The sequence below is a fragment of the Ipomoea triloba genome, chromosome 7 (assembly GCF_003576645.1).
Source record: "Ipomoea triloba cultivar NCNSP0323 chromosome 7, ASM357664v1".
NCBI classification, from domain to species: Eukaryota; Viridiplantae; Streptophyta; class Magnoliopsida; order Solanales; family Convolvulaceae; genus Ipomoea; species Ipomoea triloba.
Window position 1 is genome coordinate 24,460,274 of NC_044922.1, and position 16,631 is coordinate 24,476,904.

The window sequence follows — 16,631 nt, forward strand, 5'->3', positions numbered from 1 at the left end:
CAATATTAAAAATACACAATTTAATACCAGGGTCCACCTTGCAAACGGTTGTTATACCTTGGACCATGCATGGTCCACAGAGCTTTGTGGACCATGGTCCGAAAACGGCAACGTTTCTTTAAGTAAAGAAATAGCAAGCATTACATTTTAACAAATCTCGTATTTTTTGTGTGTTCATAACAAAATGAAACTAAAATGTATCTAAAATGAAATTGTGTCGCATATTGTGTTTATATTATCAAATGAAATTGTAGTTGAATTGAAATAATACTTTAGTTATGTTGAAATGAAACTACAGTATGTATAAAATTAAATTGAATAACATGTCTCACATATTGACTCTATATTGTCAAATAGAAGTGTAGTTGAATAGAAATGATACTTTAGTTTTGTTGAAATAAAGTACAGTATGTATAAAAAGAAACTGAATAACATGCCTCACATATTGAGTGTATATTGTCAAATGAAACTGTAGTTATATCAAAATGATACAGTAGTTGTGTTGTAATGAAAATACAACGTATATAAAATGATACTGAATAACAGTTTCACATAGTTGAGTGTATATTGTCCAATGAAATCGTAGTTGAATTAGAATTATAATCTAGTGGTGTTGTAATAAGACTATAATATGTATAAAATGAAATTCAACAATATGTCTCACTGTAACAAGACTATTGTATGTATAATGTCGAATGAAACTGTAGTTGAAACAAAATGAAACTGTAGTTGTGCTGAAATGAAGTTGAATATGTTATACAAACAGAGCTAATTACGCGGAACGGGTGCCATTTCTTTTCATTAAAACAAAGGACATCGTTTTGGACCATAGTCCACAGTGTTGTGTGAACCATGGTCCACATTAGAATTTGCCCCTTGTAAAATGAACCCGGACAACTCACTTTGAGTTTTTTCAATATTTTGGCATATGAAAAATAGCAATGATGTCAACCAAAGTCCAATATGCTGACTTTTGAAATTTTAAATTATGGTTGGACATCCCTTCTAAAAAATTTTTTTTTTAACATTCCCTTCTAAAATTTTATTTCTCATTTCACATCTTGATGTGGCACTATCTGTTTAATTATTTTAGTGTTCAATGAAAAATATATGAGATCTATCAGGGCGCTTCAATAAAAATTAGGACCCTATGCAATATCTTAATTTTGCCATTTTTCAAGTAATTTCTATATATAAATAATAGGTGTTCAAAAAGTTGTATCAAAATATAATATTGTATAAAAAATAATACATATAAAATTTTACTTAAAAAGTGACATGCGTCGTGCACATTTAGACACAAAATCACATACCAATCAACTTCTTCCAAAAGCTCATTTTCAATGAAGGTTAAAGCCAATTCATTGAGTCTCTCTTGCAACATACTTGATCGTAAGTAAGATTTCAACAATTTACTTGATCATAAGTAAGATTTCAACAATTTCAACTTTGAAAAATTCCTTTTTTGCAGAGGCAACCGTAATTAGGATAGACAATAATATTCGATATGCAATAGTAGGCATTTGGAAAATAACCCATCTGTTTCAATGAATTCAATATACTCACTGCCCATATCTTTTCTTTTGGTAAAAATATCTCTAAGTAATTTTAGCTCAAAATACAATTCATTTACATCAATATCACCACACTGTTCATCTCTCTTAAGAGCTGCTTCTAAACAAATGCAACAAGACTTCAAATCTATATCAGTCATCGATTGTAACTTGTCAGAACTAAATAAACATATACATATATATATATTTTTTTTAAATATGAGGCCCTCAAAAATTAGGAGCCCTGAGCGGTCACTCATGTTAGACATGCTCAGAATTAATTCGGATCCATCGACTCATGATACCCAATCATTATAAGTCACATTATGAGAGAAACATTAAGTAAAAAAAAAAAAATTGAAGGCGAAAATAACATTTTCTGTTTGTAAATATGCATCAAATATTACCTATCTTATGAATTAAAATTAAAATTGATTTTAAGATATAAGGAAAATAGCAGTTTTAGTCCATTAATTATGCCTAAATTGTAGACTCAGCCCACAAATTATTACTCTATACAATTTTTTCCCTTTTAATTATGTTGAAAGTTGTTGTTTCGATCCATTACTTAGTTATAAATTTTGTTAAAATTAAAATTTTATTTTGATTTTTCAAATTATTAGAGGGCAAATTGATCATTTTGTAAAAAATTTCCAAGTATAACAAAATAAGCTTTACACATTGATGATTCCAAGTGATGTTGGGTTTGTTGTAATGTTGATTAACAAAATAAGCATCACACATTACTTATTTTTATATACTTGGAAAATTTTACAAAATGATCAATTTGTCCTCTAATAATTTGGCAAATCAAAATAAAATATTAATGTTAACAAAAATTATAAGTAATGAATTGAAACGACCACTTTTAACATAATTAAAGGAAAAATGTATAAAGTAAAAAATTTATGGACTAAGTCTGCAATTTAAACATAACTAATGGACTAAAACCGCTATTTTTCCTAAAATATATTTAAAGCATTAGTCAAAATAAAATTGTATTGATGACTCTTAGCCCTAATAGGGTTGTTAGCGAACAGAGTTTTCTACAAACTACTCGTGTTCGAGCTCGGTAAGCTTTCATTTATGTTCGTTTATTATGGTAAATGAACATTAACAAACAAAATTTAGAGCTCGGTTAAAAAACGAACTGAGTCTGAACTGTGGTAAGCTCATTTGCTAAGTGTTCGTAAACAAGCTCGTTTGTGTTCATTTAGTAGTGTTATATATATATATATATATATTCGTGAGCGTAGATTATTTATTGTTCACAAACAAATTGTGTTCATGAACATGTGCATGTGTTTGGTTATTAAGTGTTCACGAACGTGTTCATGAACATAAATGAGCATGTTTGTGAACGTGTTTGTTAACATCTGCGAACACGTTCGTGAACGTGATCGTTAACGTTAACGAACACATTTGTGAAGGTGTTCGCGAACGTTAACGAACGCTTAACAAACGAACACGAATAGGATTTTCAAAAACCTTAACAAACGAACACGAACACGAACACCACAAAATTCTTAACAAACAAACACGAACAGCCTCCGTTCGTTTATATTCGGTTCGTTAACGGCCATATGCCCTAACAACAAAAATAGAAAATCTTGTTGAGATTGTGGAATAATAAATATAGATTGAAAATATATCACTTCAAAAAAAAATTCATGAGATTTACAATAACCTAGCGTAGCAAAATGATAAAAGGAAAGTGCATAGCATGATTTTTGTACATATTCGTATCCATCCTGTACATACCCAGGGTGTTTGATTCGAAGGAAGGAATTAAGTAGGAAAGGAATTGTAATTTCATGGGAAAAGAATAATATGGGAATAAAGTGAGAGTTTAAATTCTAGTGTTTGGTTGGCAGGAATAAAATTACTGGGAATTTCAATTTCAATGTTTGGTATACATGGGAATTGAAAGGGAATAAGTTGTATAAAGTCCAAAATGCCCATTATTATTGTTGTTGTTGTTGTTGTTGTTGTTATTATTATTAAATGACAAGTAGCTCTTGGACCTATTTGCATATTTAAACTTAAAAAAATATAACATATTAAATTAAAATATCACTCATCTACCGTATCTCTTGAACTAGACATATCGTAATTAATTTTCATGCAAATACTTAATCAAATGTTAAGCCGCTTCATAAGCTCACATAAAAAAAATGATAAAACCATCAAAGTTGGCCTAGAATGATTATTGCTCAGGAATGACTTTCTTTGTTGACAGTAGTCGAAGAATAATACACACTATAATCTAGAAAGGAATGCCAGATATCAATTTTAGGTTAACAAAAAGTGAGGGGTACTTTAATCCATGAAATTAAAATCCCGGGGGGGCCATGGGATTCTAATTCCATGAAAATGAGGGAATTGCAATTCAGCGGAATTGCAATTCCCTCCAACCAANGGGGGGGGGGGGGGGGGGGGGCATGAGATTCTAATTCCATGAAAATGAGGGAATTACAATTCCGTGGAATTGCAATTCCCTCCAACCAAACGAAGGAGTTTAGTTGTCTTCGTAATTAAGTGGGAATTAAGTGGAATGGAATTGTAATTCCCACCAACTAAATGCCCTGTAAAAAGAAAGTCTAGACTTGAGTATTGAATTATTATTGTTTCCTCCAACTATAAAGTTAATAAATGTAGTGTAACCTTAGAGCTTAGTGTAGTGGTTCGTCGTCTTACTTGAAGTCACGATTAGAGGCAATAGTGTGAGGTTCGAATCCCACTAAAAACATGGATGGAAAAAAGATCACGATGGAGGATGTGGATTGATCTTGTGTGCATATGAAGGTTAGGGTCTAGCTAGGGTCTTATGGACTTAAGATTACTCCGAGAAATATAAAATACGGAGTAAATAAAAAAAAATAAATGTAGTGTAAATTTGAAAGTACAAAGACATTTAATATTTGGAGTATATTTATATTTATAGAGAAGGGGTAATTTATTTTGACATTAATTAATATAGGATCGGAGGAAGAGGTATAGAATATTTAAGAATGGTTGTAGTTGAAGTATATTTATAGAGAAGGGGTAATTTTTTTTTTACATTAATTAATATAGGATCGGAGGAAGAGGTATAGAATATTTAAGAATGGTTGTAGTTGATTTACAATTAACTAAAACTTGTTGTAGGACTTTGAGCTATTCAACAAACTTTGAAATTATTTCTTTGGTCTGGCCTACTCTAATCATTATTTTAGGAATAAATCATAGTCCACGTCCACACAGCTGCGTGGTTCATAAATAATAAAAAAATATTAAAAATATATTATTTGAATATTAAAAGTGCATTATTTTATATATTATCAATAATGTACCTTCAATACATAAATAATGTATCTTTAATATATTAAAATATACATTTTATTTATGATTCATACAGTTATATAGATCATAATCCACAGAAAAGTTTGCCAGCCTAGTCTACTTTAATTGAAGAACATGTTCCCCTAACATGAGCATGAGCTAGCCTACCTTATCAAATTAAAGTTAACATAAAATAATAGAAATTTACACTAAAAAAACATGTTGGACTCAAAACTTTTGACTGAATCCTAGGGGGTTTTATTGGGGCTTGGAATTGCCCAAATCATCTATCTTTATTAGAAACTGGTGGAAGCGGGCTAACAAAAACCATGGGAACAAACTGGTTTCTTCCATTCTAAACCTGCAGTAAATACAATCCAAAGCATGTAGACAACAAGCTTTTGGATTATGCATAAACAATATATACTTACAACCCACAACCTTTTGGTTCAATAGTTTTTTGAAAGACCTAAAACAGTCCACGACGATTCAACAAAATTAATTAAATATTTAAATTGCAACAATCCAATCTTCTCGTTCTTACTTTTTAAAAGGCCATTTAAATAGTGGCATAGGGGAGGGGCTAAAGGAGCCTACTTCCCCCCAAGAAGTTTTCTACCAAGTATATACTATAATATAATATGAATAAAAATACCATTTACGTACCAAAACTTTTTTTAAAGGCTATTGTGTATATAAATTTAGTAATTGTTAATAATGTTAGTTTTTAATTGAAATAAAAATTATGTTGATAGTATAAGTTATATTAAGTGTTTGTTATTTATGTTATTTCTTTAATTTACACTTTTATTTTAATTTTAATCTTCATATTTTTTACTTTTATTTTAATATTAGTCCTTAACTAAATTAAGAATATGTTAGTAGTATAAGGGGCATTAAATTGTTCTCATATTTTTTACTTTCATTTTAATATTAGTCCTTAACTAAATTAAGAATATGTTAGTAGTATAAGCATCAAATTTATCTGTTTATAACTACTTTATCAACCTACTGAAGACTGAGGCTCGAACCCACTCTCATCATTCATGTGGAAGTGTAAACCGGAACACTGGGTGCCACTAGACCACAAGGTCTTTGACACATGTGTGTATATTTAGTTTCAAAAACTAGTTTAATTTAATAATAATTTTAATTAATGAAGTGTGTATCTATTTTAATATGATTTCTTATTTATTTTAACTTCTATTTATGTTCTTTAAAAAAACCTAAAATTTTCACTTTTTTAAAAAAACAAGTTATGTTTTTCATTTGTTTCTTATTTAATGTGGAATACATGAATCATTGACTTTCATTTCATTTATGGTACCGATGTTAAATTTTAAATTTAATTATAATAGAGAAAATTATTCTTTTAAAAAAAATACTAATTACATTTGCTAAAAGCTAAATCTAATCTTTTCTAAACACAATACCTACTAAGTTCAATGCATTTTTAAAAAATTCATACTAAATATGATATTTCTTATCATCAAAAATTAAAATTGCATCTTGTAATATTTATAAGATTTATGTTTTAATTTATTCCAATCATTTAATTTTACTAACTTTTTATTATTCATTGGACATCATTTACTCGCACATTGTGCGTGTTGTACCAAATAAAAAAAATAAATAAATTTAAGTAATTAATTCACTATTCCTTATTGTCTTAATTATTTCTTTTGTCAAATTTCAATAATGGAAGGTAATGGAGCTTTTTGGGCAATTTATATCGTGGACCAGAGTGCACAATGCATTGTGCACTTCGTACCAAAACGACGTCATTTTGGTTTTTTTTTTTTTAATCACGTTTCGCGTTTTGGCCGGTCTGTATATTTGTGTTAATATTCTGTGTATTTTTTGAAGACATTTTGTGTATTATAGACTACGATTCTGTGTATTTATGTTAGGGGTAGTTGTGACATGTTTTGTGTATTCGAATGTTAAGAGGATGATTTCTACGTAGTTGTATCAATATTCTGTGTATTCCCTCAAGTCATTCAGTGTATTCTAGACAAGGATTTTGTATATTCATGTTAGTAATACTTAAATACAGGGGTGAAGTGTTTGTGTATTTGGTATTTTCATATTCTGTGTATTCTTTAAAAGCATTCTGTGTATTGTAGACTACAATTCTGTGTATTCATGTTATATCACAATTCTGTGTATCAAAAACCTGTTGATAATCAATAAAACAATCAATGTTTTTTGAAACAATCAACTCCGGCACTAAAACAACATTCGATTTTGTTATTGGCATCACAGCTATATACATGTACATTCGAAAACATGCCGACGATTCCTTTGTTTCTCTGTGGAAGCATATTCCCAAAACCTAATTCATGATACATGGAGATTTTGAATTTCATTTTGCAATGTTTTCAGTTTGCTCTCAATATCGGTCAGATTATCTGCAGTGGCCAAAAGCTTATCCAGTCTATTCTGCGCTGCTTCTTGATATGGCTTGCCGATGAACTTTACTATGTCCTCCAAATACGCCATTGTCTCCAACAGATCTTTCTGCATTGCCTCTTCAATTTCACGTGCTAAGCCATCTGCGGTTCTCTTCACTTTTTTCACAACCTGTTGCCTACGGGCTGGGAAATTGGAGACCGCTAGTAAACTGTCGCACAGATAGAGATAGCTTCAATCAGGATATATTTAAATGAACTAAGTGCAGGTATGAGAGACTGCCCTGTCTCTTCTATATTGCAATTTAGATTATGGAGAAATTAAACAAAATGATGATATGGTAATGGTATTGAAAAATGAATTCAGAGCAGGGAGAAATAACTACCCTCCTGCAGAACAAAGGCCGAGAGCAAGAAGATCTTCTAATGTCGTTGTTAGAATAGATGTCAGAAGTGATGCAGACAGACCAGCTACTCCAAGCCCACCAAAAGTCCCCAAGAACTGAAAACAATTAAGTCATCAATTTACGTCAGTTAAAATTATCATGAGGTGAATAGTTGAACACCCTTCAAAACTATGTAACAAGAACATTTAAGCTAACTATAGAACAAAAAATATTCACACACCGCTTCACGTATTTCTTGCTCAAACAGTTTTGAAGCTGCTGTGGGACTAAAATCCCCCATCGCATGTGAGCTTTGTACATATTTCCTCCCAAGTAACTTACTGGCGTCTGCCTGAATCTGCTTCTCAGCATCAACCAAAGAAGGCCATCTTTTCTGAAAAGAGTCTCGATAAAATATTTCTTCACGGTCTGCATTTGACTGTAGCCATGCCATATACTCAGACAGTAGCTTCTGAAATTGAAAATTTTTAAAGAAAACATAATATATCAGATTTATGCAATTCCACAGAAGACCAGATAAAAGTTTTGTAGTAAGATATAATCGGTAAACATATATAGGAATTAGCACAAATTCTGGAATACAAGCAATTACACCATTCAATACTTCTTTTCATATTAAACATTGATCATAGATCCAAACAAGATTATGACTTGTGACATATAGCGATTCCACATTCATAGAAGCTCTCCAGCATCTTCTGACATGAGTCTGGAGTAAAGTTCTTCAGTCAGTTCCTATTTTAGTAAGTGTCTTGTCTAAGAATTGAAGTATTTTCCCACCTTTTCTTAATGAATAAGAAGTCCATTGAAAGTCACACCAGGCAGTAGCACTATGTGAACAAAGGTTGTATAGCAAAAGAAACAAGCACCAAAGATAACACTACACAAGTCAAACCTTATTTAAAAAACTTAATCAAAGAAAGAGCACTAATAGGAGACTTTCCTCAAGTCCAAAAGATTGATGAAATTTTTTAAACCCTATTGATGACCTCCTAAGCAATACCTGTTTCTTTCATTTCATATGAGCCAAAATATAGCATAAAGAAGCTAGCCAGATTCCAATTCACTATATTTCTTTCTATTCTATTTAAGGCTCCAACATTTTTAATGATAAGAGGACCCACCAGCAACAACTCCAGGTCCACCAGCAATTTATAAGCAAGATTGAAGTCCTTTTTCTTGATGTTCCCATACTAGTTTTAGAAAGTATTAAATTTATAAACTCTTCGATTTCCAGAACAATGAATCCCGATTTAGAAGAACTTTTTGAAACTTCTTTTCATGCTTTTAGGCTATCTCAATTCAGTGGGTCTACTCATAGAGTCATAGAGTTCTAGATGGAACTCCAAGAATACATTGTTATTTCTCTGCTTCTCTGTTACTGTTCGTGGGCATTGTTGAATCCCCACAATCAGCTCATTTTCTTAACTTTCATTCTGCCTCCATACAAAAATACAAAGGGTAGTTGTGATTGGCATGGGTTTTAAAGAAACAAATAAAATGTGATTTACTTTCCAAGTTTACTTCTATTTTTGTGTTTATAAGTCTAAATCAAATGGAACCCACCTCGTCATATCATTCTAAAGAGTTAAAAGGAATAAAGGGTAAATTGGAAAAAGTAAACCAGTTAGTAGTGTTTATTTGTTTAAACTAGGAAAGTAACATTAGTTTAACATCTAAGAAGGAAAGTAACTGAAATAAAATGGGACAAAAGGAGTATCAAAACCTAAATAACATACTATAACCTCATCAACAACAAACCCAAACAACCTCTGTTTCAGCTTTCAAACAACAGTCTTCAATTATTCCACTACCCTTAGACAACAAATGTGACTGGGAGATGATCCATCAATCACAATTCACAATTCATAAAATGTATTTACATGTCTGGAAATTCATGTCTATGTATGATTATGTTTAATAAGTATCAAATATACCATATTAATTATATATCCTTTCCTAAAGTGATGAGGCATTTTAGAAATAACTACAGAACTTTAAATTTCAAAACTGTATTTGGCCAAAAGATTTGCTTGGACAGGCTATACCAAAACATGGAAAATTATGCTTAAGCAACCCAAATTAGTGTGACTTTTGTTTCCAAACATCTCAAGAAATCAAATTTAACCTTTAAAAGTGACTCAACTGTGTTCAAAACAGGGACTGAATTGACCACACATTATTCCTACATTAACATAATTCAAAGAAAAGCAACAAAGCTACACTTGGATTAAACAGAGCATGTATACTTTAAAAGAGCTCACTCACTTCTGCTTCAAGAGCTGCTGGACCAATGATTTCATTTCTGACAGTTAATGTGGCTGGCATTAGAGAAGTTTTGTCTCCTTTAAATATATATGCAGCAACAAGATCAAGATTTGACAACCGTAGAGTAGAATCCACAAGCTGGAAAACACGTGCTTGTGTGTTCTCAATCTGGATTTTCACAAGGTAGGAAGTCATAGACAAAAACACAGAAAATGAGAAAAACAAAAATGGTGTCTGGATAAAACAGCAAAGGTAAACAAAGGGTAACAGCCATTAATGTGGAAAGAAAGCCATACCAGAGATAGAATTTGTCTCTTCCAGGAGATGCTTTCACTTTCCATTTTCTTTTTCCAGTCTTTTACACCATTAATAAACTCATTCACAGACATTAAATCCTTCTTGGCTTGCTGACACTCTTCTCTCACTAAATTTTGGCAGGAAGAAAGCAGCTGCTCAGCAATCCTAACTGGTGTCTCAAGTTTAAGTCTCATTCTTTCAATTCCTGTAGTTGTTGATGCATCCAGAAAGCTATACAAGTATTTCTCAAGTTCAGAGAAACTTGCAGATTTCAAAAGATTGCTATTCTCCACAACATCAGAAGGAGAAGAAAGCTTTGCTTCAAGCGCACATCGTGAAGATACAGGGAACAGGGTCACACATTTAGTACTGAGCAGTTTCTTGGTATTTTCTTTGATAAAAGCAACAGCTTCCTCTAGCTGCACAAATCAAGAAAGTTATATTCCAGGAACCACAGTGCTTGCATATCTTACTGTTATGTATTTTAGACAATAAGAAGGGCATCCTTTGACCTATAACAACGTCAGAACAGAAAGAACACATGACTAACCTCATCCATATTTAGGTAAATGTCAGATTTATTCAGCACAAAGACAACCTTTTTCTTCCACTGCTGGGTGTAACGAAGAAAATTCACCTATTGAATAACATAAATGGATAAAAGATTAGGGTAAAAGAAAAACAAATAACATTGGAAATAATAAATAGGTCCCTAAAAACAATTGTAGAGTTCACAATGAAAAACAAAGATCAAATGATCCATGAGCCTGTTTGTAACTCTCAAGGGCACGTTAATAATTCAAAATAACCAACTCATTGATGCAAATTACAAAACAAAGTGCTAGCCAGTAAAATATGGGGTAATGCTTACAGCATCCAATGTATTGTACCTCGCTTTCAGTCAATGGTCGATCAGCAGACATAACAAAGATAAGCAAATCTGCACGAGGGACAAATTCCTCAGTCAGCCGTTGTTGTCTTTGAAGTATGACATTAGTTCCCGGAGTATCAACAATAATCATCTGCTCCACCCAAAAAAGGATTATGGGGCATAAAACAAAGTACTGAAACTATCTTGGTTGAGCATTGTCCCATCAGGAGGTTGCTCGATGTGGAACTCAAATAAAGTAAGAACACAGCAAAAGACATATATACAAGTATAATGAAATATATATATATATATATATATATATATATATATATATATATACAACTTCACTTTGTAAAAAAAAAAAAAAAATCCCTTCTCCTTGAATTATTTTGTTGCATCAAAGGCTTGAATTTGAAGATGTCAATGAATACAAAATAATACACTGTAACTAAATAAGCATTATATCATTGGAGATTGTAAATTGATGCACCAAACAACTCTCCTCCCCATAAGAAAAGTGGCAGAAACAGCATTCAATAGGGACAAAATTTTCTAGGATTGGAGATTGTAAATTGCAGCCAGTTTCATTTATAAGAGATAGTTATATCATTGTAAAGAAATTGATCAGAAAATCACAAGATCATAAAAGTCAAGCAAATACATTAAATTCGGTCAGCAATATATATTATCCACATAGACTGTTTAATTGTTCATTGAGGTTAGCATCAATAAAACTAGAAATCATAAAGGCAACTTACATCTTTTAGAATTGGAGCAGAAAGATAGCATACATATTGATCATCTGGATTCCGTTCACAGCGTTGTGGCTTATTAGAGTCCAACTCAGAATAGCGTAAAAATGTAATTTCATTTGTTGAAGGAATCACACCATCTTTCAGGTACCTTTCCCCAAGAAGGGCATTGATAAAAGTTGATTTCCCAGAGTTGAACTCTCCCTGTAATGTAACAAGAAAGTCAACACATTCACTTTTTTTTTTCCGAAAAAAGACGGGAGGGAGGAAGATGAGATGCTGACACATTAAACTAACAAAAATACATTAGTGGTGAAGAGCATGCATTTCCATAGTTGGAATAACTCCATCTTGTTCTTCAACCTATTATTATTGCACCACTTGGGGTTTGGATAAGTTTGTTGTGTTTATTAGTCCCGATTCCTGTTTTGCATCAGCTAAGCTCTTCTCCAACTAATATTGGATTTTATCATTCCAACACCCTACCCACCCCCAATTTATTCGAAGGAATAGAAAACAGTTGCCTATAACTATTAGCTCAACAGAAAAGCATTGAGAATCCAAAACCATTTTAAAACTGCCATTAAAAAAACCCCAAAAAAGAAAAAAGAAAAAGCAGTGGAAACAATAAACTCCAGCAATTTGAAATTTAGATATAATACCCATGCATATTCCTGGAACCAGAATTTGTTGAAGTTCAGCACACAATTACCACTATAACCAGTAAAAATGGCTCGTCAAGCTGAGAGACAGCATCAATGAGAAGTGAGACCTCTTCCATCTGCCATTCCAGTACTTCAGATTAGTATAAACAAGGTAACAGCTGGAAAATAATTACAATCTTTCAACTGCTAGATTTTAACAATAAAAGATCACCAGTGGAGCAGCTTGTTCTATGGCATTTATTGTTTCCCGCAAGATAAGCTTCTCTGTTTCAATTAGCTGCTGTTCTCTTTCTAGTAACTTGGTAAAGCCAGCCGCCCCCTTCTTCCCAGGGAATCCATTGACAGAATCAAAGACTTGACCCCCATCTTTTTCGTCAGTTTTCATCTCCAATGCACGTGCACCAAAAAACAGTTTGCTGAAATCGTCATCATTACTGATAAACTTCAATTCCTTCGTAGATATAACTAAACCACTAGCTCCTAATTCAAGGAAATATGAAGCTTCATTGAACAGCTTCCCCTCTCCAAGTGAATCAATCATGACAAAAACTGGAACTTTCAATGTCTCAAACACAGAACTCACCACTTCCTCTGACCTGCTATCCCCAACGTTAAATATAATAAAGTCAGCTCCCTCAGAATTAGACGCTTGAAGCGCAGCCTCGGGTGTTTGAACAATTCTTGCCACCAAAGGGAGAACCACTGACTCAGATTTCGTATCCAGCATTGTATTCCTAGCCACAATGGTAGGAAGACCTGGTTCAAAGGGAGAAACATGTTATTTACTAAACTCCATTATCTGTATTATCATTATTTAAAAAATTAAATAAAAGATAAAATCAATGCATTTGTGTAAGAAGTAAGAACTAATAATGCAGTATCGAAGGTAGATTAGATGGAAATAACCTTGATCGGAGAGCAAAACCCCACTGGCATTAACAGCGGCAGCAATATCAACACGTTCATCGATCAATAAATAGGCTCTTTCGCGGATAACAGACTTCAACAAGCAGGCGGCCTCGTACAATTTCCCGCCGCTCACCCCACCGCCACTGAGCAACACGATGCCGACCCGACCCGAGACCGCCTGATCTATCTCATCAAGGACGTTTCGATTATCGAAAACCTCTTGAGTGCTCAGCTGGAGCACGAGATTAGGAACTTTGATCTCCGGTCGCTTAAACCCGCCGGGGAAGAGCGTTCGCGGCTGTTGCTTGGGTTGCTGCTCTTCATTATTGAACACTAAAGAGACATTAGTGCGGGCGGCGCGTACGGAGATGTTGGCGCAACGAAGACGAGGCTTGAAGTGGGGAGGCGAGTAGTGGGATGGGGATGGGGAGGCGAAGAGGCAGTGTGAAGGAGAGTGAACGGAGCAGCATTGAGAGAGTAAAGATACCATAGATAAGTTGTTGGAGGCGTGGAAACACACAGAATTCGACGGAGGCGGAAGCTGAGAGCCGCGGCTATGGTGGGGAGATGGGGAAGACAAATAACCTTATCTTATCTGTAATCTGTAATCTGTAATCTGTAATCCGCTACACAGTGGTGGACGGACAAGTGAAATCGTGGTGCTGGTCTGCTGGACATGGGAACTCAATTCAAACTTATTGTTGAGACTTCTACTAATTGACTCTCATTCTCGACTTACTTTTACTTTTTGACTTGAAAAGAAGAATTTACTTCTTGAAATAAAAGATCAGGGATTGAGTCTCATCCGCGACAGTGAATAAATGTTGATATGTTTAATTGAGTTATCATGATTCCTCCCTAAAACTTTATCCGATTTGGACGAGGCCCTTGAAGTTGGGATTCAACCTTTTAGAAGAAGAAGAAATGATATATTATTTTCATCGTATAAATTTCAAAAAAATGTCAACATCAAAATTTTAAGTGGGGGAGTTTAAGTAAGAAATAGAACTTGAAAGTTCAAGTAGTATTTATTTTTCGTTATTAAGTTATAGAGTAATTATAAGATTTGTCCTTACTTATTGGTTGTGCTCACTTTTCTTATCTAAATTATAATTGACTTTGCGAATTTTGTCATTTTTTTATAACAAAACATTAGACACGAAATTTGAAATGTCAGTTTTAATTTAAGGACGTGAAATGAGCACGACTTTGTTATAAAAATGATGTAATTTGCAACATTAGTTATATCTTAGGAACGATAAGTGAACGCGACTAACAAGTATAGACGAATATTACAATACTTAGGGATGAAAATTGTAATTTTTTCTTTTGATTATTTATGTGTTTTTTGTGTTTATGAGGTTGTATATAATGTCAAAATGACAGGCCAAAGTAATTATAATGTCTCTATACTATAGTGTTAATATTGTTTAATTTAGTCATTATACTCTAAAAAATCATATAATTATGGATAATCACTCAACCTATATTACATAACATAGGCTATTCACTACCCTTTATTACACATTCATCTTATCATTTTATTGCAAAATAAAATTAAATACCATTAAAATCGGGCATGTAAACTATTTTATTTTTAAATTTATATTAATAAAAAATAATAATAACAAATAAGTTTGTAATATTTAAATTTATTAGTCTATAATATTTTAATAATTGACACTATTTATATTTTTATAGAAATACATATTACTTATTAGTTTATTAAACAAAATAACATTATTAAAAGTCTATTTATGTATTCCAAATGTTAAATCATTTTATTTGAATCAATTAAGCTGCACGTATTTTAAAATAAAATTTAAAATTTTTAATTGTAAAAAAGTAAAAAAAATCTAAATAAATTTAAATATTAAAATTTAATCTTCATTATTAATTTTTATCATCATAAATTTAATTCTTTTATATTAATATAATCTTTTTGTTACCAAAGACCTTGTGGTCTAGTGGCACCCGGTGTCTCAGTTTACACTCCGTTAACTCTTTGTGCTTCAGAATCATGGGGGAAATAATTTTTTCAATGAAAAATTGAAGGAGATTTCACCGAAAAAACCATTTGTGCTATAATAAAAAAAAATTGGTACTCCTGGACAAATTATGTAAGTTTTAAAAGTTGTGGATCAGCATTGCTAGTGCCACAATACTCGTGGAACCATAAATGCGAAGATCTCAAATGGAATGTGTAGAAATAAAATATTGTCATCTTTAGGGGGAACAACATTTCATTTAACACAATCTTGAAAATTGGTCTTAAAAACTAATTGTTGTACTTCGGTCTTGAAGACTAAAATATTGCACTTTTTTCCCCTTTTGATTGAGCTTTGATATAACTTTCTTAATTAAAGTTTTTTTTGTAAAGAGACATTTAGTGCAACACATGTGATATCGAATATTCCTCGAGTATATCTCATTGTACGTGTCGTACACCTGCTCGATATCCAGTCAGGTCATAAAGAGGAATCATTCCTAACCTAGACCGACCATAAGCTTGGCTTTGCCGACGACCTAAGTACATTAACCGAGATAGCTAGAAACTGTAGTAGCACTTCGCCGCTTAAGGACCGATGCCAACCAGTTTAGGTCGGGATGACTATCCCGAGTAAGGGTACTTGAGGGTTTTAACTTAGATTTCGAGCCTTAATCCAATCATATCTCATTGTATGCGCAACACGTGTCAGTCATGCCGAGTGTCCGGCATGTGCCCCATTCCCTTCCCTATAAATACCACATTTATGGCTAGGAGGAGGGACTTTTGGCATTTTCACCTATCACTTGTTAGCTCAGAACTCTCTGAGCTCACATCGACTACCCGAGCTCAATACTTAGATTAACCAGCTGATTAAGATGGGACCCAAATATGACTCGACGCGTATTATGTATAACCAGATATTTACTTTATCAACATGAATACACATATATCAAGAAGATACAAGGTAGACATAAGGGTGGTCTTTAAACATTCCTCCAAAAGTTAAATCATTTTTTGGTAGGCATGTACAAATGGTCTCCCAACCATGGATACCTTAAGGTAAACAAATGTGCAAGTCTCTCCCTTATGTCAACTGTGTTGTGTTGAAAATGAACATGCCTTACATTTGTTTACTGATTGTGAGAGGGCAAAAGTGTGTTGGTTTAGTGGGGGAAGGGGGGGGGGGG

General features: G+C 32.8%; 1 protein-coding gene across 1 annotated transcript; it reads right to left on the minus strand.

Annotated features, from left to right (window-relative positions):
- Positions 1 to 7,038: 7,038 nt before the first annotated feature.
- LOC116025214 (probable transmembrane GTPase FZO-like, chloroplastic) lies at positions 7,039 to 14,121 on the minus strand. Its single transcript, XM_031266357.1, has 11 exons — positions 13,452 to 14,121; positions 12,757 to 13,301; positions 12,593 to 12,661; positions 11,887 to 12,084; positions 11,148 to 11,279; positions 10,808 to 10,894; positions 10,257 to 10,676; positions 9,961 to 10,128; positions 7,913 to 8,143; positions 7,672 to 7,787; positions 7,039 to 7,497 (listed from the first exon to the last, which is right to left on the minus strand). Exons 1-11 carry the CDS (start codon positions 13,942 to 13,944, stop codon positions 7,215 to 7,217), a joined length of 2,742 nt encoding a protein of 913 aa, XP_031122217.1. The 5' UTR covers positions 13,945 to 14,121; the 3' UTR covers positions 7,039 to 7,214.
- Between the last annotated feature and the right edge of the window lie 2,510 nt (positions 14,122 to 16,631).